Source organism: Podarcis filfolensis, assembly GCF_964270895.1.
Source record: "Podarcis filfolensis genome assembly, chromosome: 17".
In the NCBI taxonomy this organism is placed as follows: Eukaryota; Metazoa; Chordata; class Lepidosauria; order Squamata; family Lacertidae; genus Podarcis; species Podarcis filfolensis.
In genome coordinates this window covers 38209773-38232871 of record NC_139621.1, presented here as the reverse complement: position 1 = coordinate 38232871, position 23099 = coordinate 38209773, and the positions used below count along the sequence as shown (strand labels likewise).

General features: G+C 46.4%; 1 protein-coding gene across 3 annotated transcripts in view; it reads right to left on the bottom strand.

The window, feature by feature from the left end:
- LOC310752488 (atrophin-1-like) overlaps positions 1-16556 on the bottom strand; it is a 31517-nt gene extending 14961 nt beyond the window's left edge. Inside the window, exons 1-3 of one of the 3 annotated variants that reach the window (XM_083592904.1) lie at positions 16457-16556; positions 2149-2361; positions 132-185 (exon numbers count right to left, since the gene is read on the bottom strand). In XM_083592904.1, the coding sequence (XP_083449030.1) occupies positions 132-185; positions 2149-2226 (132 nt within the window). In that variant the 5' untranslated portion in view covers positions 2227-2361; positions 16457-16556. Of the gene's footprint in view, positions 1-131; positions 186-2148; positions 2362-16250; positions 16437-16456 lie in introns of those variants that run through there. The other 2 variants (XM_083592905.1, XM_083592906.1) reach the window with 2 other exon arrangements.
- Positions 16557-23099: the final 6543 nt, after the last annotated feature.

The following is a 23099-nucleotide window of genomic DNA, read 5'->3' as shown; positions in this document are numbered from 1 at the left end:
TTTGATGCATGGAACTGTCAAAGTGATAGGTTCCCCCACCCTCCGATTATATTTTATTAAGTTTCAACATTTTTAACATATACAAACAAGCACAATTTCGTCTTTTTGATGTTTTTTTTGCGACTTCCCACCTTGTTTTCCATGGAGTTGCTGTTCCTCCCCTTCTGGTGCACCCTATCTTCCATCTATTAAATCATAACCACAATTATTATAATCTAATTACATCTGTATAGCTCAAATCCTGCTTGTGACTTCCATCATGCTATAATATTTCCTTAAGTATCCCGAAAAAGCCATCCATTCTTCCATAAAACACTCATCATTAGGTTCTCTTCATTTTGCTGTTAATTTTGCCAGTTCTGCCTAGTCCATTATCTTACTTATCCATTAATAAATCTGCAGTTTTCACGCTGTGTTTCAGGAAACTCTGAGGTTCCTTGGAGGCTTGTCAAGGATGCCTCATTGTGGACTTCAACAATGGTGCACAAACTTTCCTGAAAGGCACTCTGCCCATTACTGCTGCTCTTCCTTTCAAATCAGAACCAGTGAAGGCGGTGAAGGTCCTGTGTGAGTGTCTGGAGGCGGTTGGAGGACGAATGCTGGCTAACAGATTGAGATTGAATCCTGACAAGACAGAAGTACTGTTTTTGGGGGACAGGAGGCGGGCAGGTGTGGGGGATTCCCTGGTCCTGAATGGGGTAACTGTGCCCCTGAAGGACCAGGTGCACAGCCTGGGAGTCATTTTGGACTCACAGCTGTCCATGGAGGCGCAGGTCAATTCGGTATCCAGGGCAGCTGTCTACCAGCTCCATCTGGTACACAGGATGAGACCCTATCTGCCTGCAGACTGCCTCGCCAGAGTGGTGCATGCTCTGGTTATCTCTCGCTTAGACTACTGCAATGTGCTCTATGTGGGGCTACCTTTGAAGGTGACCCGGAAACTACAACTAATCCAGAACGCGGCAGCCAGACTGGTGACTGGGAGCGGCCGCCGAGACCACATAACACCGCTCTTGAAAGACCTACATTGGCTCCCAGTACATTTCCGAGCACAATTCAAAGTGTTGGTGCTGACCTTTAAAGCCCTAAATAATTTTTGGAAGCTGCCCAGAGTGGCTGGGGAAGCCCAGCCAGATGCGCGGGGTATAAATAATATATTATTATTATTATTATTATTATTATTATTATTATTATATTCCTTCTGCATGGGACTGTTGTACATGACCCAGGTGCATCGTAAGTGAAGATTCATGAGGCCCCATGAACCTGACCAGACCCTGTGTGAACTGAATGTACACCCTAGAACAGGAGTAGCCAATGAGGTGCTCCCCAGATCATGCTGGATCACAGCTCCCAACATCTCTGACCAATGGCCAAGTTGTCTGGGATTGATGGGAGTACAAGTCCAGCAACATCTCAGAGTATTTTCTCCTGAGAATTCTACAGGAGGCAAGTTATCAAGGTGAGATGTTTGAAGGCCTCTGCACTAAAGCGTCCATTCATTATTTGGTGGACCTCAGTCTTAATCAGCAGAGGCTGACAGTTTGGGGAACACAGTTATATCACTGAAGGACATTTGTAATAGGGGATTGTAATAGGGGATTAAAAAGAACACTCTTTAGGATGACCTTTCCTCCCAAGAGTGATTAGTTAACTTTATTGATTTGTTAATAATCCAGCTTTACGTTTCATATATTGAAAACACACCTATCTTGAGGGTGTTGGGGTTTCTTTTGTTAGACATGGCTTTATTTAGAATTGAGTCACTTAATTTATAAATTAAAAGGCAGAGAATTAATCAACTGAAACAATTTAACACCCAAATCCCCCCCTTTTTTGCTTCTTTTCTCCCCCCAAACCGCACCCAAAAATTATCCATCACCCAGGTGCAAATGGTCCACAAGTGACCAGCTCCCCTGCTATTTATGTCCATGAACCCTTAAGCTTTTCCAATGTTCTCAAAGTCTCCCCTGCAGACCCCCCTCTAAGTTTATTCTACCTCATTGCGCAAAACGACTTGGATGGCTTTAAAAGGAGCTGAGACAAATTCATGGAGGGTAAGGCTTCTGGCTATGATGGCTTTGCAACAATACTGAAGAGACCCTGAGTCCTTCCCCCTCTCTACCCTGCAGTCTCCTGGGCACTTACGGAGTCTTTATTCTGTCGAGTCTTCATTCTTTTGGATGTAGGGTCCCCATTCTCCTTTGTCCGAGTGGATGAAAACATTAACTTTTATACAGTCCGCCACACAACTATTCCTTGGGAGACTGAGGTGTGAGCCTCAAGGGGTAAAACAACCTCTGCTCTTCAGGAAAAGGGCAGCGAGAACTTTGTCCAAGGATGCTAGGCTCCCAACAATTCCTAAAACAGAGAATTTTGGTTAGTGGGAAGGATTAAGAGGGCTGGAAGTGCTGTGTAGGTGAATCATAGCTAGAGATTTGTTCATTCCTTGATTTATATCCCTCCTTCTTTCCAAGGAGCTCAAGGTGGCGAACATAACTTCTCCTCCCCATTCTATCTCCACAACAACCCTGTGAGGTAGGTTAGGCTGAGAGGCAATGGCAGGCCCAAAGTCATCCAGTGAGCTTCGCAGCAGAGGGGGGATTTGAACCATGGTCTCCCAGGGCTTCATCCAGCACTCTGGAGAAACCCAGCCAGATGGGTGGAGTATATATATATAAATAATATTATTATTATTATTATTATTATTATTATTATTATTATAGCATAATGCTTCTTAACCTCAGTTCCTTTCAGTGAATACACAGTTACAATTTAAAACACAACAAATTGCACTAAGCATTTCAGAGCAGCAGAGAGAAATGAGTCTATGCTTTCATTTTGTTCATTTATAGACTACAGTGGTACCTCAGGTTAAGTACTTTGTTCTGGAGGTCCGTACTTAACCTGAAACTGTTCTTAACCTGAAGCACCACTTTAGCTAATGGGGCCTCCCACTGCTGCTGCGCTGCCGGAGCACAATTTCTGTTCTCATCCTGAAGCAAAGTTCTTAACCCGAGGTACTATTTCTGGGTTAGCGGAGTCTGTAACTTGAAGCGTATGTAACCTGAAGTGTATGTAACCCGAGGTACCACTGTACTTCCCCCAAAACTGGCAAGAACAACATAAAAAAGAAATCATTTATTGCCACAAAATACAACAAAACATCGACACTACGACTGCTCACTGTTGTTCCTGAATTATTATGTTCCTTCAGTTGCTCTTATTTATCAGTTTGAACATTAACAGTGATTCCCTCTCCTTGATCACATGTCTGTGAAGCTGGACTACAAGAAAAACCCATTGCTTCAAAAATTTGCTCAATTCATAACCATGCTACTTATATCCTTTTATAGAATCATGGGTTATTTTAACCGCCTTATAAAACAGAACTCCCCCAAAGTGCGCTGAAAAATTATAGTCAAGAAAATGTATATTACACATGACTCCCAAGAGTAAATCAAGTCACTGGGCTTTGACCAGAAGATGCAGTCAGTTATTTATTTTAATGTTACTTAACAAATTGCATATAGTTGAGGACCATTTCACATGGAGGGTCCGTTCTTGGCCCCCGCATGTGTCAAAGGAGCAAGTTCATCCTGTGCAGTTATGCCACGTGTTTTGTGAAATTTTTGGTTCCTTCCAGGCTTGGCGTGTGCGCTTGTGCACAATCTCACACGTTTCAGATGTGTGCTAATAGGTCATCCCCTGTCTACCACTTTCACTGAAGTAAAACCTCTAGGCGGTTTACAAGAAATATTAAAAGTATAAGTAAAAACATTATTTTTTAATTTAAAATGAACAGTAAATGAGATTAAAACACATCCATATCCCTGTGTCTGGATTTCTGCTTCTTTTCTGACTCCTGTTACCATTCTAGGGCCACTGCGATCTGGTTGACGTCCAGACATGAGCCATGTGGGGTGCCATTTTGCATGGTAAAGTCATTTATTAGGAGCACAGCTTACATGGCTTGGGCTAACTCCAACCATGCCGGCTCATGTTAATGTTGTGGCTCACAGGCAGTGTTAGAACTCAAAGCTAGGTGCTAAATGGCTCCTTAAACCAGGGTTACAACTGCCTAAACAGAATGTCTAGTTGCCATTTTGGGGCCAGACGGCTTGGGAGTCAAATTTTTCAATACAACTTTTTGGTTCCTGAAATCCATTCTGATTTTGCAGATAAAATATCACGGATAGAATTTGAAAGGATGTGTTGCTAGTGTGTGAAAATAGGCAAGATCCTATTAGTATCCACCCCCATCATTCAGCCAGGACACTGAGGTCCAGCTCCGAGGGCCTTCTGGCAGTTCCCTCACTGTGAGAAGTGAGGTTACAGGGAACCAGGCAGAGGGCCTTTTCGGTAGTGGCACCCGCCTTGTGGAACGCCCTCCCATCAGATGTCAAGGAAAGAAACAACTATCTGACTTTTAGAAGACCTCTGAGGCAGCCTTGTTTTTAATGTTTGATGTTTTATTGTGTTTTTAATGTTCTGTTGGGAGCCGCCCAAAGTGGGAAACCCAGCCAGATGGGCGGGGTATAAATATTATTATTATTATTATTATTATTATTATTATTATTATTATTATTTATTATTATTATTATCAGGCCAAATGACACTTTAAATCCCGGTTACTATTGCCACAACAATGGAATGTCTATTCGCCAGGGGGTTGGGCTACATGCCCCTTGAGGTTTTCTTCCAACACTACAATTCTACAATCTCAACTACATTGCTTGACTGTAGCTTGCTCTTACAGCAATTCACTTATCCCACTATGCAGGAAGGAGAAGCAAACACACATAGTGGAAATGGAAATGGAAATGGAAATGGAAATAGTTAAGTTGTGGGTGAACGTATCAGATGACACAGCGATTCTTTAGACAGCTCTTGTTTATTCACAGGCCAGAGCAGAACTGAACTGAAGGGTTCAGCCAGCCTGCTTATATAGAGCTCAACTACAAAGCAACAGTAACCATTTTCTGTAACTATCCAATCACTGAATGTTACTTTTGATCCCTTATTTGCATATGTGGACCTGAACTATATACAGTATCCCCCTGCTGGCCCAGGGTGAGAACTTCAGTACATAACAGAAATGGAAATGGAAATGGAAATGATGTAACTATGGACTAAGGCAGAGGTTTTTAAACTGTGGTCGCCAACCTGGTGGCCAGAAATCTCCACATAGCCGCAATTGGACCCTCACCGGTGGCAAAATGTGCCTGGCTAATTTCCAACACTGAGCAGAACCAGTGAAGCTTTCAGAAGCTCCTTGCCACATTGCCACTTCGTTCCACGGAAAACTGCCCCATGTCACCACTGACTGGCACCTCCGCAAATGTGGATTTGTTAGGACACATAGCTGCTTCTGTGTCGTCCCCCACCCCCAAGTTTTCACTTCAAAATAGTTCTCTAATCAAAGATCCCCCCCCCCCAGTTTTAGGTATAAGAATATGCCCGCAACATCAGCACCATGGAGACAGAAGAAGCCTCTTTCGCATCAGCAGAACTTAAATTTCTGTTCCTTGCTTTCTGCCACTTCCTCATGCCTGGAAATCCCTATGTCACCCACCCATCTACCCCATGTTGTTGTTTTTTAGCCCACCACAGTGTTAAAAGGGTGGTGCTGTGGTCTAAACCACAGAGCCTCTTGGGCTTGCCGATCAGAAGGTCGGCGGTTCGAATCCCTGCAATGGGGTGAGCTCCCGTTGCTCTGTCCCAGCTCCTGCCAACCTAGCAGTTCGAAAGCACACCAGTGCAAGTAGATAAATAGGTACCACTGCGGCGGGAAGGTAAATGGTGTTTCCGTGCGCTCTGGTTTCCGTCATGGTGTTTCATTGCACCAGAAGCGGTTTAGTCATGCTGGCCTCATGACCCAGAAAGCTGTCTGCAGACAAATGCCAGCTCCCTCGGCCTGAAAGCGAGATGAGCACCACAACCTCATAGTCCCCTTTGACCGGACTTAACCATCCAGGGGGCCTTTACCTTTACCTATCCAACCTCTCCTCCAAGGAGCTTAGGGTGGCACACATGAGACCATTTACGGCGAAAAATGGTCTGTAAATATAAGAAAATAAATAAAAATACATATTCCTCCCCTTCCCATGTTGATCCTCACAGCAACCCTGTGAGGTAGCTTAGATTGAGAGTAGCTGTGACTGGCCCATGCTCACTCAGTGAGCTTCATAGGCAGAGATTTTAACCCTGGTGCCCCAGCTCCTAATCCAAACATGAACCAGAACACCGTACAGTATAAGGGAACTTTTTCATATTACCCTGGTTCCCCAAGCAATGTTGCCTCTCCCTCCCCTCCCTTTATGTCTTTCCCACGGTCAAAATATACCGTAGCTTTTAAGCTCTTTGGGGCAGGGACTTTTTTTCCTGTTTACGTAACGCTAAAAAGAGTTATGTGCCTTGATGGAATCGTAACACTAAAGTCAGGCAGAGAAACTGCGGTTTCAGACACCTGGGAAACTTTTCCTCCATACAATTCCACAATCTTAGTTTAATTCTTATCATTCTATGTCACAGTAACAGAATTCAGAATTGACGGATACTATTCCAATTTCAGGGACGTGGGTGGCACTGTAGTCTAAACCACAGAGCCTAGGACTTGCCAATCAGAAGGTTGGCGGTTCAAATTCCTGTGACGGGGTGAGCTCCCGTTGCTCGGTCTCTGCTCCTGCCAACCTAGCAGTACGAAAGCACACCAGTGCAAGTAGATAAATAGGTACCGCTCCGGCGGGAAGGTAAATGGCATTTCTGTGCGCTGCTCTGGTTCGCCAGAAGTGGCTTAGTCATGCTGGCCACATGACCTGGAAGCTGTACGCCGGCTCAATAAAGCGAGATGAGCGCCGCAACCCCAGAGTCAGTCACGACTGGACCTAATGGTCAGGGGTCGCTTTACCTTTATTCCAATTTCTGCCATTTCCCTGGAAATTTTAAAGAGGAAAGTATTGTTCATTTAATCTGTATTTTTTATTATTGGGCCCCTAACATTTACAGCACAGAACAATCCAGTAGAAATAGGGCATTCTCTTCTGCAAGTCCCATTGAAGTGAATGGGATACATGATAGAATATAGCGCTGCTCTTGCACAGCTCCTGTATGTTCCCTTTAATGTGAGATGCACAAGAGAATTTCATGAAGGAATGAGTTTAAATGCGTACATATTGCTATTCAGTATCCTGGAGATGCACTCAAGCAAATTTGTGGGTGGGAAGGAGTTATCAATTTCTCACTTATTTCACAAAATCTATAAACCGCTTGACTGTAAGAAAACAAAGAAGAATTAACTACAATAATTTGAGAATTTTGAAAAGGTAAAATGACAAGAAACAGATTAACAGATTCTTCGTTTAAAATCTAATGTTAGGCTGAATACCCCTACTTGGGAGTAATTTCCACTGGACACAATAGGACTTGCTTCTAAGCAAGCATCCTTAGGCTCGTTCTGTAAAAAAACTAGGATCATTTTGCATCATGCAGAGTTTTTGAAAAATGAAAATATAACAGATATTCTGGGTTGCAGAACAGTTAGCAGCTCCTAGTGGTGTTTAGCAGTATTCCCCTTTTCACACGGAAAACATTCACACTCAGAAATACAGCAGTTCATTAATGCTAAGCAAGAAAATGTGTTTCATGTTAACTAAGCTTGCTTTGAGCTATTTTGGAAGGTCACGGTCTATTTCCTGCAACATACAGAACAGTGTGAGAAACTCAGATATATAAGCTAGGTGTCAAATGGCTCCTTAAACCAAGGTCACAGTCGCCAAAATGGAATGTCTAAGTTGCCACTTTGGGGCAAGACAGCTTTCCATTTCTACACCAACTTATATTTTAAAGAACAAATCTCAAAGTGGTTTACAACACACTGAAACATCAAATAAAATAATCCAGAATAAAACAAAATCAAGCTTCAAGGAAAATATTTCAGGTCCTTCTCTTAAGTGACATTTTGCTTTCCCCAGGCACCAGCCTGGCATCCAGAGATCTCCACGTGGTCAGAATTGGACCTGCCTCAGTCGCAAAACACGCCTGGCTAATTTCAAACGCAGGCAGGATGAAGTAGGGACCTCTTGATCTGCACTCAAACGGCGTACCGTGCCTCCGGACAGTCACATGGAAAATTTATCAGGCCCTTTCCCAAAGCTGGTAGGCCAACAGACCACTTCTGACCACTGAAACATCTTCTCCTGGGTGCTAGCATTTCAAAATACTGTATTTTTCACTCTATAAGACGTACCAGACCACAAGACGCACCTAGTTTTTGGAGGAGGAAAACAAGAAAAAAATATATTCTGAATCTCAGAAGCCAGAACAGCAAGAGGGATCGCTGCACAGTGAAAGCAGCAATCCCTCTTGCTGTTCTGGCTTCTGGGATAGCTGCGCAGCCTGCATTCGCTCCATAAGACGCACACACATTTCCCCTTACTTTTTAGGAGGGAAAAGTGAGTCTTATAGAGCAAAAAATACGGTATGTAGGCACATCAAGGAACCCATCCTGCTAGCAAAAACCAGTGCAAAACCTCCTATTAGTACAACTGGTTCTTCCCCTTTCTTCCCCTGCCATTTCCCCCCAAATCCATTCTGGAGGGTCAGAAGAACTCATAGAACAGTCTGCAGCAGGAAGTGAGGGGAGATTTTTCTGTCGGGGTACCCAGAAAAGCTTGCACGAATGGAACAATCTCCTTTGTCCAGCACTGAATTCCACCCAGATAATCACTCTCTATCATACCTTTTCGTAGCACATGTAATATGGCTATAGCGGTCTTTTGGAGTCCCTGGGGAACATTACCTTTCTATAGGTCTGTAACCAACCTGTAATTTGGCAGAATCATGTGTATGACACACATTCACACACCCACACACCCCATAGCCTGAGGGCCACACCTTGGGAAACCACGGGCATGCCCACAGCCAGGAATGTTATGGCAGAAGTTCAGGGGCTGTTTGTGCGTGAGCAGAGAGCATCACGTCAGTATGAACAAGCATGTGTGAATGAGTCAACACCAATGAAACAGTATGGAGAGGTTTTGTGTCACCTCCCATTGCCTTGAAGACAATTCGGCAGAGCCACGTTCTGTTGTGAGTTGCCTGGTGCTGGGTAATTAGGTGTCACACACAAACACGCACGCACATGTCAATCTGCCGTCAGTTACAGCCTCACACACTGCAATGACAGTGTACATGCATGCAGTGTGGCAAAGAATAATGCCATGCATCTCTGAAACCTGAAACGTCACTTTGCAGCTACTGCCTTCCCACCTGGTGACGCATAAAATAAATAAATACATATTTTACGTATTCAAACTGTATACCTCTGCCTTCCTCAACCTTGGCCCTCCAGAGGTTTGCAATGCCAACTCTCATCAGTCCCAGCAAGCACCGCTGTGCTTGACTGGTGGCTAATGGGAGTTGTAGTTCAAAACATGTGGAGAGACCCAGACAGGAAAGGGCTTAGCTTGATCCTATAGAACTGGAAGGAGCTGCAAAACTGGGAGGAGGAACAAAATGTAACTCCATATCGTGATAAGGAATATGGGGCAGGGGGACGGACAGACACCCTGACAGTTTCTGGCTCCCATTTATCCACTCTGCCCAACGCAGAACGAAAGGACAATCCAGTATGTCACAAACTACTCTTGGTCTTACTACAAGACAGCAATTGGACAGGTTTTTGCAGCTTCAAATGGCAAACAAAGGGGGGGTGGAGGTGGAAAGAGACCCAATGCCTTTTCCAATCCACCCACCTAGAAAGGCTTTGAAGGATGTTAGCAGATCCAGGCACCAACCCAGAAATCTCCAAGCATGGTGTCTTCACACAGCCAATGGGACCGTACCACTAAATTGTATGATGTACCGTGATTTACATAGCTGGGACACAGATCTTATCGAATGCAAAGAGGCAGGGAAGGAGTCCAAAATTTCATGTGATAATGACAGAGCCACAGAGTGTTTGTTGTGGGGGAGGAAGGGAAAGGAGAATGTTAGCCACTTTGAGACTCCTTAGGGTAGTGATAAAGTGGGATATCAAATCCAAACTCCTCGTCTCCTTCTTCTTCTTCTGACAAACAAGGGGGCTGCTCACTTCACATCTAATGCATGTATGCATATGTGGTGGGAATGATTTAAAGTGCTGCAGCAGAAGCAGCAGCAGCAGCAGAATAATAATAATAATAATAATAATAATAATAATAATAATAATAATTTATTACTCATACTCTGACCATCTGGGTTGCCCCAGTCACTCTGGGGTAAGGATATTGAACCTTCACCCTCCCCAATCTATCCCCAGAAGCCCCCCCCCACTGGATTCCAGTACAGTGGTACCTCTGGATGTGAACGGGATCCATTCCGGAGCCCCGTTCGCATCCAGAAGTGAACATAACCCGTGTCCCTGTGTCTGCGCATGCACGGGTTGCGACCCGCCACTTCTGCACATGGGCATGACGTCATTTTGACCATCTGCGCATGCACGAGCGACGAAACCCGGAAGTAACGTGCTCCGTTACTTCCGGGTCGCCACAGCGCGCAACCTGAAAATACTTATTCTGAAGCTACTTCAACCCAAGGTATGACTGTACTGGAAACGAGTCTCGCTGGAAGAAAACAAGTAGGCAGGGCAAGAGAAAATGAGCTGCAGAGAGAAAGTGAGTGGAGAAGTTCAGCCTCACCTCCCAGGCAACCCTTAGGTGCTCTATATTATACTTCCACCGATCATCTTATACAAGATTCAGGCAAATCTGTGTTTAAAGACATAGACCTGCCACAGCCATTCCCAAGAAACTTTGGTGCTACGGGAGTGGCAAAGAGTAATGAAAGATGAGTGGGGAGTGGGTAAAAACTACTCACTAAGTCACTAGGGTTGCGGGTGGTGCTGTGGGTTAAACCACAGAGCCTAGGACTTGCCGATCAGAAGGTCGGTGGTTCGAATCCCCACGATGCGGTGAGCTCCCGTTGCTCGGTCCCTGCTCCTGCCAACCCAGCAGTTTGAAAGCACGCCAAAAAGTGCAAGTAGATTAATAGATACCACTCCGGCGGGAAGGTAAACAGCGTTTTCGTGCGCTGCTCTGGTTCGCCAGAAGCGGCTTAGTCATGCTGGCCACATGACCCAGAAGCTGTACGCCAGCTCCCTTGGCCAATAAAGCGAAATGAGCGCCGCAACCCCAGAGTCGGCCACGACAGGACCTAATGGTCAGGGGTCCCTTTACCTTAAGTCACTAGCTTTCACACACTGTTCTCTAGAAATCAAGACTAGCACAATTTCTGAGCTCCCAAGCCAACCGCAGCAGACCAGACACCTATTGGAGCCCACCAGGACCTTCCCAACCCCATCTCTGTTTTTGTGATCCCCAAAGCAAAAGAATCCAAGCAACAATGACAACAAAAGATTTCTCAACTTAGTGGGCTCCCATACATGGCTGGTTGGCTGTGTTCAGCTTGGTGGATCACCAGTTGTGCAGGCCTGATATAAGTTAAACTGAAAACCAATGTTATGTTTGGGTCTTTGGAGAAGAAGTGGCTGATTCTGGGTCTTTCTGTGACCCAGGTTTCTGAGGTTTTGCAGGGCTCCCTTTGGTGAAGCCCCTCGATTCCTGCACTCCATTCTGTGCCCTTCACCCAAGAAACGGATTAATAAAGCATAATGAACAGAACTCAAAGAACAGCCTGTCCGACAGAGACTGCAGAAGTCCTGTCCGTTGAACTGGCCCAAACTGGCCACATTCTGACAAGTCATTTTGTACATTCACACAGACACAAACAACGAAGAGCAGCTGCCATGTTCTGTGTCCCTTCTGGAAACAGTCTACCATTAAAATGGGGTTTCAAGCACACTCTATAGCAGTAGTAACCAATGTGGCTCCCTCCACATTCTGTCGGACTCCAACTCCCATCAGCCCCTGTCAGCGTGACCAGGGATGATAGGAGTTGTAGTCCATCATCAACTTAGCAACATCACATTTGCCACCCTTGTTCTATGGCAAATCACAAGTCTGTGAAAAGGCAAAACTAAATAAAAGTGATGCTACATCTACAGGAAAACATATTTTCCTTCTCTCAGTTCAGTCTTCCCTGCCTTTTCTTCAAGCTCGGTGGCCAATATGAACTTTACCCTGTGTTCAGATCTTTAGGGGAGATACTCTGTTCCTATTTCTACAGTGGTACCTCGGGTTAAGTACTTAATTTGTTCCGGAGGTCCGTACTTAACCTGAAACTGTTCTTAACCTGAAGCACCACTTTAGCTAATGGGGCCTCCCACTGCTGTCGCGCCGCTGGAGCACGATTTCTGTTCTCAACCTGAAGCAAAGTTCTTAACCTGAAGCACTATTTCTGGCTTAGTGGAGTATGTAACCTGAAGCATATGTAACCTGAAGCATATGTAACCCGAGGTACCACTGTATTGCTTTATTCTTTCTTAATTTTAAAATGTTTCCTTTAAACTTCTCAAAATATATTTCAGACAAGTTGGGGGTCCAAATTTCCACTCACGCTGCAAAGCTCACGGGTCAAACTTGGGAAAGTAATGACGTCTGAGTCTAACCTGCCTCCCAGGGTTCTTGGGTTAACACCCTGAGCACCTTGAAGGAAGAGCAGGATTCAGTATCATAAATGCAATGAATGAATTAAATAAATAAAACATATCGCGACTGTTTTTTCCCTTGTCTAATGTATAGGTTGTATGGCACATTCTTTTTATAATAGTTTTATGAGATGGTTGTTAATTTTAAAAGCTGTGACTTTGACCGTTTCCTTGTGAGATGTCTTGAGGGTTCCACTGGGACTCTAAGGCGGGATAAAAATGTTAATAATTAAAAAAAATGCCATTATGGTGCTGCTTTCCTTCAAAGGGGCACATTATTTTACATTTCAGCATCGTAAACGCTACTCAGCAGCTAGAAGATCTCCTCCCCATTCATTCCCTAACTATCAGAAGTAAAATGGAAGGAAATAATGGATAAATCCAAGACACACCTCTGGACTGAGAGTCATTACTGAAGTTAACAGGCTGACAGACATAACATTATTTTTATTTAAAATAAGAAGAATTTTCACAATGATATTACAATGTCTTTTTCTAGCACTGGTCTCAGTGGGGAGGAAAGATAGGTAAATCCAGTGAAATCTATTTCCAGTTCAATTTCTGTGGAACCCCTTTTCCACAAAGAAATGTGGTTACTAGAATGCAGTAGAACCAACCACAAATGTATATTGTTCTGAAATGGCAAGATAATAATGGCCAAGCCCAATGGCAGCTCAGCCTTCTGTATGGGTATCAGTTAAGCCAGAGGTAGGCAAACGAAGGCTCCATCTTCTCTGGAGCTGTTTATCCTTCCCTCCCCCCCCCCACCCCCACCCCCGGAACAATGCAAAAAGTCCTGATACGGTGGCAAATAAATCCTGATACGGTCCATAGATCTTATACCAATTACACCTGAACTGTCCCATTGGCATTATTATTTGAATATCCACAATACATGCAGTCAGGCCATTGATCTATTGCACCAGGCCATGAAGCTACCTAGCTCAGTAACGCTATCAGTGGCTATTTAAGGTCTAGATGCTTTACAGTGGAGGTGACAGTGACTGAATCTGAGGCCTTGCATATAACAAAGCAATGTTTTGCTTCAAATCCATCACTTCTGCTCGCTAATAGAAACGTAGGAAGCTGTCTTGTACGAAGTCGAGCCAACAGCCCATCTAGGTTATTACTGTCTACACTCTGGGATTTGACAGGATTTTTTCCCTAGCGTTACCTGGAGAAACTAGAGATTGGAAATAGGTACTTCTGCATCTCTACCACTGAGTCCTTCCTCTAATACAGTCTAGAAAGCATAACAGTGACTCCACTGATAACACGTTTCCCAGTATTCTTAAAACAAAGCCGACTACGGCCAGGCCAAATGATGCCCATCTTTTAAAAACTACTAGATATCAAGTGATGCCCATTGTCATCTCTCCACAGAAGCATTCCTGGTAGAGCAACTGAGCCATGGAAACTATCCAGTGACAGGGGACAGGGAAAGAAGAAATATCCGCTATGTATATCCGTGGAGCTCCTGAGTTGGAATAAATCCAGTGGATCATCTTGCCTAACCCTGAGGTTGCATCCCCACATATCCAACCGATTGATATCTTTTCTCGAAACAACTCCAACCACAGCACCAAAACACCTAGAGAGATCTCTGTCCGTTTCCTGTTTCCCTGCGATTCCTCCCAGTTTCCATCATTCCATCCCCGCTCCCATGTTCCCTAAAATGATTCCATGACATTACTGCAAGGATGGGATAGCAATAACAAGAAGAAGACATAAGGAGGAATAGGGAATAAGGGGAAACCATTTTTCCTAGTGCCCATTCTTATTCACCCACCCAACCCACATATACACATACATATACACAATATTGCATACATATATTGTACACACAGAGACATCGAGCGAGAGAGAACGCAGGAGAGCGAGTACAACGGCATTACGAAAAAAAGCACACCAACTGACAAGATACTTTAACTTAGTAGAAGATGTGCCTCTCCCAGCCATGGTTGTCAAGACTGGTCCTATTTTGCGTGGCATTTGAAGAAGCTCAGGGGAATGCAAGTGTGGGAGGGGGGAGAGAAAAAGACTGATGGCCGTACTGAGTGTATCCTACTCCCAGAGTAGTCCCATAGAAATTATTGGACATGACTAACTCAGACTCATTAATTTCAATGGATTGCAACCTTGACTGTTTTCTGGACTATACGGACTAAGAAAAGTGGGAGGTCTCTTGTCTGCAGTCTTGTGGATGTGTCTGTAGGACAACTGGAGAAGAAACACCTAGAGCAGTAGCTTCCATATTGCCTACTGATGTAAGCCTTCTCTCTCTCTCTCTCTCTCTCTCCCCCCCCCCCCCAGGTACTGAGCCAGGAAGCCTAATGTTCAAATTTTGCCTCATCTTGGAATTCACTAGGTAGCCTTAGGCAAGACGCCACCACCTCATCCTTCACCTCCCACCTCCAATTTGTAAAGCAAGAAAAGCGGCCTACTTTGCTGGACTGTTGTCTGTGAAGCGCTATAGCGCCTCAGAACTGTTAAGTATTATTACAGAGTTGAGAAGGCGCCTCCAGTCACTGGGTTCTGTCGCTAGGTGCATGACGTACTGGGGGGTGGCTCTGGAGAGAAGCAACATCTCCTTAATGTTCTACTGGATCGCGGCCTTTCAGGGTTGCCTGTTCTATGAAACGTGAAACCTTCTTCCAAGAGGAGAGATTGAGAAGTCCTCCTGCTGTCACTGAAAAGACTGAACAGAAGCCACCTTCCACGGAAAAGACCACAGCTTGGGAGGTGCTGTGGCCTCGCCTGCACATTCCAGTCTCCATTCATTTGCACAAATAAGCGAAATGCGCGGTAAGGTTTTTACAGGACCCATCTACTCCGTGGAGGGTGTGAAGCACCAGACGTTGCCCTTCATAAGAGGCACCCTCCTTGTCACCCCCCACCCAGGAATAGCGCTACTAGACTATAACTCTCCAGAAGGACACACTGGAATGTCAGACTCCTGGCTCTCTGGCCGGGCTGCAGGAATCGGTTCTATGAGGTCTAGTGGAGCTTCTAGATTAATAGGGGATCTCCTATGGCAGAATGCAGCTTGGGTGAAGGGGTAGAATTAAGCTGGGGGGGTGGATGTTCTCTTTGGGGTTCTCCTGGAGGTTCAGCATCATCAAGGGGTTACTCTGCCGGGGGTTCTAGGCGTCTTCTACTGTCAGGCCCCACGGATCCGGCGCAGGGAGTGGACTTGTTCCACGGGGCTCCACCGTGGAGTTGGCCATCTCTGCTTCGGGGAGGCGTTTCTTAGGGGCTCCCTAAAAGATCTCTTCCGCAGAGCCAGCGCTCTTATGGGGACGGGAGTCGCCAAGAGCCTGGGCAGCGGTGTGTGTTTTGTGTGCGCGCGCTCGCTCCCTCGCTCGCTCGCGCTCGGGTGCCTTTTAAACCACGACCTCCCGGGCTAGGGTGGGTGGGGGTACCTTCTCTCCTGCGCGTGGGGCTCCTGTCGCCCGATCCCTCCTGCTTTCTGACAACCCCCTTCCCTACTTCGCGCCCTCCTCTCCGCAACCATCCTCCTCTACGGAGAGAGAATGAGAAGAGATGGCCAGGCGCCCGCCAGCCCGCTCGCCGTCCCACCTCCCTCGCCCCAAAACGCACGATCGGTGTCGAATGGATGCCGAGCAGGCGAGAGAGATGGGGCTCCCGGGCTCCTCGCACTTACCGGGCTCCGGCAGCGAGGTCGAATGAAGGGGGGAACGAAGGAGAAGGAGGCGCAGGAGAGGCTCGGAGAGCCAGCTGTAGCAGCGGCGGCGGCAGCTGCACAACTCCGTCTTCCCCTCCCTCCCTCCTCCTCTTCCTTTTTCTCCCCGGGACTTCAAAGATGGGGGAGCGGGAAAACAGAATCGCACCCCCCCTCCCCCGCCGTACCTCCAGCCTCCGAGTGGCGTCTGTCGGCGGCGCCCCCCCCCCCCCGCCTCCGGGTTCAGGCGCCGCCGCCCGTGCCTGCGCGCTCGCCCATCGCAGCGCCCGCCCGCCGCCTGCCGCCTTGGCCACCTCCCATTTCCGAAGAGCCCAGTACGCGCAAGCAGCCCCCTCCCCTCCCTCCCTCTCTCTCTCTCCCTCTCCCCCACCCCTCTCTTTCCAACAACACCCTCTCCCTCTCCGCGCAAGAGCGCATCGATTGCACCCGCCGCTCGCCAGCAGGGGGGAAAAACTGTTTGCGCCTTAAAGCAAAACGATGGCGAGGGCGCAGGAGTCGGGACATGTTATATAACGCTTTTTAAAAGGCGAGGCGGTGGGGCTGGAGGGGGAAGGGGTTGGTGCGAGCAAAGGCGAGATCGCGGGAGAGAAATGGAGGCGGACGGGTGCAGGGGGACGGGGTGATGGGGTGCCCAAGGATACGAGGCCTTCTCTCAGGCCTTCACCCCCCCATTGCGCGCAGTACTGACCCACACAGGGGTGCCAACTTGAATAAAATATTGGGGGGCCCAGGTAAGTCCCGCCCCACATAATCGATCACATGACACGGTGCGCGCGCGCACACTATTTGGATGGCAATAGCCATCAACTTGGGGGGGGGGCAGCCCCCTCCAATATTTTATTGGGGTTGGGTGAAGGTACCTCGGCCCCTATGAACTGGCTCCTATGGACCCACATGTTTTGGCGTTGCATACTGTGCCGGAGTGGGGGGGGTGTCGCATTGAGGGTACCCAGCTCCGTGAAAGTTTCCCACTGGGCTGCAGAGCGTTTGCTGCCAAGGCTCTGCAAGATGTCTATAGGATCGGGGCTGCGTAAAGCTCGCGAGCGGCACCTTTCCGCGGACGGCTATGCCATCTCTCTCTTCCTTCCAGAGCATACGTGCAAATCTGGGGGGATGGGGGGCAGTGGTGGTTTCAAGGGAGACCCCTTCAAACGAGAACGAGAAGGGAGTTCGGAAGAGAACGACAAAATGGGGAAGAATATTAATCTGTCTCCGGCTACAGACGCTCCGAAATGGCTGTGGTTAGAGCTGAGGTCCTCCTGGCTGCCTGCCTCCCCCTCCTCCCCAAGCCCCCTGCCCCCAACGCTCCCCCCTCCTCCTTTCTCTTCCCAGCTTTCCTGCCATTTCTCCTCCCCTCTCAATCCCCAGTACAAAGGAATGGGAGATGCCTGGAGCTTTTTTTGGCAAGGCAAGACTCAGGAGCAACAGAATCTAGGAGCGGGGGAAAGGAAGGAAGAGACGGATCGGATCCCGTAGGAACTGGATTCCGAGCAAACACTGTGCTCTGGAAAAAGGCAAGGACGAGGGAAGGAGCCTGTGCAGAAGTAGCGATGGCTGGCACCACGGAGGAGGTGGGCACGCAGTACGAGGTGTAATAAACTGAGCCAATTCAAGGATGCCTTCAGACGCGCCACTAATCCCCGCCCTAAGATTTGGCCGTTCTTGTCATTTAACTTGTCAAAGGGTTTTGGACATTCAAGGCTGCCAGCTATGGGAGCTTACTGTTTTGCTGCCCTTCTTTCTCAAAGAGCTTTCAGGAGTGCGGCCCCTTTTTCATGCAACCAAATGGATCCTGAAGGAAAAGATCTGCAACCAGCAAGACCTTTGCAGAGGGGGCACAATTATCCCCTCTTGGGACAACAGGGACTTTGGTGGGGAGGAATTGCATTTTCCTTCAAATATTTACCCAGTTGCACTCTTAGGGACTCCACTCTGGATTTGTGTGGGGTTAAGCCAGGCTTCCTCAACCTCGGCCCTCCAGATGTTTTGGGCCTACAACTCCCATGATCCCTAGCTAGCAGGACCAGTGGTCAGGGATGATGGGAATTGTAGTCCCAAAACATCTGGAGGGCTGAGGTTGAGGAAGCCTGTTCTTGAGCGCTGGGCCCACTATTGGTCTTGTCCGCTAAATCCACTAGAGCCTGTCTTTGCATGCAGGGGAAGCCCCTAACTCACCAAGGATTTCAGATCCATCAGCTATCCTCACCTGGTTTAGCTGGCCATTTGAAGCTGTTTCCCAGGGTGTGGCCACTATCACACGCTGACAGATCCTAGGAGCCACAGGTGAGAGCTGAGTGCAGGGTGGGACCAAAGGTGGACAAACAAACCACCAGGAGGAGCACAGTGTGTCCTCCATCAGAAGTACTAAAAAGGTAAAGGGACCCCTGACCATTGGGTCCAGTCGTGACCGACTCTGGGGTTGCGGCGCTTGTCTCGCTTTATTGGCCGAGGGAGCCGGTGTACAGCTTCCGGGTCATGTGGCCAGCATGACTAAGCCACTTCTGGCCAACCAAAGCAGTGCACGGAAATGCCATTTACCTTCCCGCTGGAGCGGTACCTATTTATCTACTTGCACTTTGACGTGCTTTCGAACTGCTAGGTGGGCAGGAGCAGGGACCGAGCAATGGGAGCTCACAGGGATCCGAACCACCGACCTTCTGATCGGCAAGCCCTAGGCTCTGTGGTTTAACCCACAGCGCCACCCGCATCCCTTTCAGAGGTACTACCCATCCCCTAACACACGACTCCCATTATCCCTGATCGATGAACATGCCAGCTGAGGCTAATGGGAGTTGTAGTCCAACAAAATCTGGATGGCCACATGCTGCAACCCCACATCTAAATAAGGAAGAAGAAGAAGAAGAAGAAGAAGAAGAAGAAGAAGAAGAAGAAGAAGAAGAAGAAGAAGAAGAAGAAGTTGTTTAATTTTGCTTAATTTTAGAATGGTACAAAATACACAGGTGTTACGCCACTCATCCCCACCAATGTTGCATGGTGGCAGGTCCAAGAGGTAGCCGTGAAACTTGTTCAGTCATATTCTACCCGGTAGTCACACAAAAAGTGATAGCAGGGAGAAAGACAGCATTTCTCCAGGAACTGCATGTTAATGTAGTTTTCCCATAACAAAAGCGTTTCCTGGGGGGGGGGAATGTCAGGCACTCCCACCCCCAAAATACACATGAATAACAATTTCACATTTATTGTTCAGGGGGGAAAAGAGACATATGGGAAAAAAAACCCCTAAGAAATCATGGAGAAGAAGATGCAACTTTTCTAGAAAGGACATAAACAAAACGGACTGGTTGAAGGAAAGTCACAAGATTATAAGTCATCATAAGAGCCAGAGAAGGAAGATTTAAAATCCCTGGGGCCTAGGAAACAAGGAACCTTGGAACATTATTATTAATTATTTGATTTCTTTGGCACCCAGTTTCAAAATGTTTCCAGGCAACTTGCACACACAATTAAAAGCAACAATTAAGCTTAATACCTACACGCAGCCATTAGTTGGCATCTAGTGGGCCAGGAACCATTTTTGAGTTGGAGCATGGTCTAAGCTTGGTTGCTACAAAAGCACTACTACCACATGCACAAAATAACCAGTTTTAAAATAAGAAGTGGGTCCCAATTGCATCTTTTGGCTAAAGGTTGACTGATGACTGACTGACTGACTAAATAATGTCACTTCCATTTGCTATATAGTTAAGTCAGGTCTACAAATGTAGCCGATGGGAGATCTTTTTGAATTCTCCCTTACATCAAAAGCTCCCTGAAAGTTGAAACAGCAGGAAACAGGCTAGACTAGAAACGTTCACCTTATACATTAAAAGCTCCCTGAAAGTTAGAACAGCGGGAAACAGGCTAGACTAGAAACATTCACCTCATTTGCCAAGTTATTTTACTCACAAGGTGGCTTGCTTGGCTTTAAAAAATAAATAAATAAATAACTCATGCCACTGAACTAAAAATGGAATTTCCCATCTGCATTCTGAAGTGGTACAGTTAACCTCAGGGTTCTTATTGCCTCATTCTGTTCCTTGTATAGGCCAAACCTGAATCTGTCCCTCCAAAAGGTATGGGATTTTCTAATCCAGGGGAGGGGAAGCAGTGACCTGCCATATGCTGATGGACTACAACTCCCATCATGCTTGACTGCTGGCTGATGGGCGTTGGAGTCCAACATTTTATATTGTGATTTTATGCCCTGAGAACTGTGGATATAGGGCAGTATGCAAATTTAATAAAAAAAATAATATTTGGACAAGTCACAGGTTCCCCATCACCCTTCCACACATCATTCAAAGGTAGAGTGGCCAGCCGATATGGTGGAATTCTGACTTGCGCCTTTTCAAAATAAAGGTGACTGGGCCGTATTTTGAATCCTTCTCTGTATAAAAATTTCCCAAACAGAAAATATATGCAGGAAGATTATTAACATGATGGTGCATTCATAATCATAACCCCCTGCCTTCACTCGGAAATACCGTATTTTTCCGTGTATAGGACTAGGTTTCCCCCCTAAAAAATAATGTCCAAAATTTGGGGTCGTCTTATACATGGATAGATCTCTCCCCATTTTCTTAAATCGGAGTCCCCCAAAATAGCGGGCGTCTTATACATGGGGGCGTCTTATAGATGGAAAAATATGGTAATTCAGAATTCTGCCACCTCAGCTTGCCACGTCCTTCAGCTCCTTAGAATCACAGAACCGTAGATTTGGAAGGGACAATGAGGGTCATCTAGCTCAACCCGCTGCAATGCAGGAATATTTTGCCCGATACGGGGCTCAAATCCATGCCACTGAAGTTTAGAGTCTTGTGGGAGTCCTTGCAGTGTGGCTTCTACATTTGCTGCTACATAAGTTTGAGGGGTATCCATACATGAACTCCACATGTGCTGAGAGGGCTGTACAGGTTAGTCCCACCCCTGCTGTCCATGTGTTTACCAGGTATGAGAAGAAGAGATATGGTAGCCATCTTCAAATATCTGAAGGGCTGTCCCATGGAAGATGGAGCAAGCTTGTTTTCTCCTACTCTGGCTTCAAGTTAAAAAGGTAAAGGTAAAGGGACCCCGACCGTTAGGTCCAGTCGCAGACAACTCTGGGGTTGCGGCACTCATCTCGCTTTATTGGCCGAGGGAGCCGGCGTACAGCTTCCGAGTCATTTGGACAGCATGACTAAGCCACTTCTGGTGAAACCAGAGCAGCGCACAGAAACGCCATTTACCTTCCCGCCAGAGTGGTACCTATTTATCTACTTGCACTTTGACGTGCTTTCGAACTGCTAGGTTGGCAGAAGGCTTCAAGTTACAAGAAAGGAAATTCCAACTAAACATTGGGAAGAACTTTCTGACGGCAGAAGGTGTTTGGCAGTGGAAGGGTTCCCCTTGGGAGTTTGTGGACCTGGAGGTTGGATGGCCATCTATCATGGATGCTTTAGCTGAGATTCCTGCATTGCAAGGGGGTTGGACTCTATGATTCTATATGCACACAGCAACCCTCTGTGGAGGTGCTTTATTCACACACATCCATATGCACACAAGGGCACTTCACATGGCTGGAGGTTGGGGAATGGCTGGCAGATGGGAGTGGAGCTGGTCCATGTGGCTTCCTCACACTTGTCTGGCTCTGGAGCCGCATGAGCACCGTACACATAAAGTGGTTTCATGTCATTTCAACAGGCATGGCTTCCCCGCAAAGAATCCTGGGAATTGTAGTTTGTTTAGGGGGTGAGAGTTGTTGGGAGATGCCGATTTCTCTCACACAGCTACGGCTCTCAAAGTGATTTAACAGTCAGTCCCTCTTCCCAAGGAACTCTGGGAATTGTAGCCCTGTGAAGAGAACAGAAGGTATTGATTATACCTGAATTTTTTTTAAAAAAACCAACAACAACTCATATATTTTGCCATAAATCATGTCTGAATTCTCACTGCGTTTTTTTATGGTTGATTATTTTAGTATACTGTACTTTGCATACATTACATTCATAATTTTCATTTTGTTATGTTTAGAGCACTGCATTAATGTTGAAAGTGCTTTATGGTATTTATTTCATTTCTACTACAGCCTTAGGTGATAGATTATTAATATCCCCATTTTACAAATGAAAGTTGAGATTGCCCTCCTCAGTGTAAGGCCAATACTCTGCCAACTACACCACTTTTCACAGCATGTGGTTAAGCCACTAAAATGCTTCACTTGATGTGACCATGACTAATCACATACTCCGTGGTTGAAATTCTAGCTTCTGAAATACTTAGAAATGAACAAACTGTGAAGTAATGAAATGCAGATTGCAAAACTCTGGGCCGAGATGAGACTTCTGATCAGAACTCGCATTACACGTTTGTGAAATTCACTGCACATGAACACTGTGTTCGTACAGTTGCTTTGCAATAAAAATGAGAAACATCGCAAATCAAATCTTTGTCTTAACTTGCCATGTGTGCTACAAGGAGAGTTTGAGAACAACGTTTAGCATGTCTGTAGCCCTGTAGACTGGTACAGTGGTACCTCAGGTTAAGTACTTAATTCGTTCCGGAGGTCCGTACTTAACCTGAAACTGTTCTTAACCTGAAGCACACCTTTAGCTAATGGGGCCTCCTGCTGCCGCCGTACCGCCGGAGCACGATTTCTGTTCTCATCCTGAAGCAAAGTTCTTAACCTGAAGCACTATTTCTGGGTTAGCAGAGTCTGTAACATGAAGCGCATGTAACCTGAAGCGTATGTAACCTGAGGTACCACTGTATTCTAAATGCTTCTCATATGTTTTTATTAAATCTTACAGCAGCCCTATAAAGTAGGTCAGTATT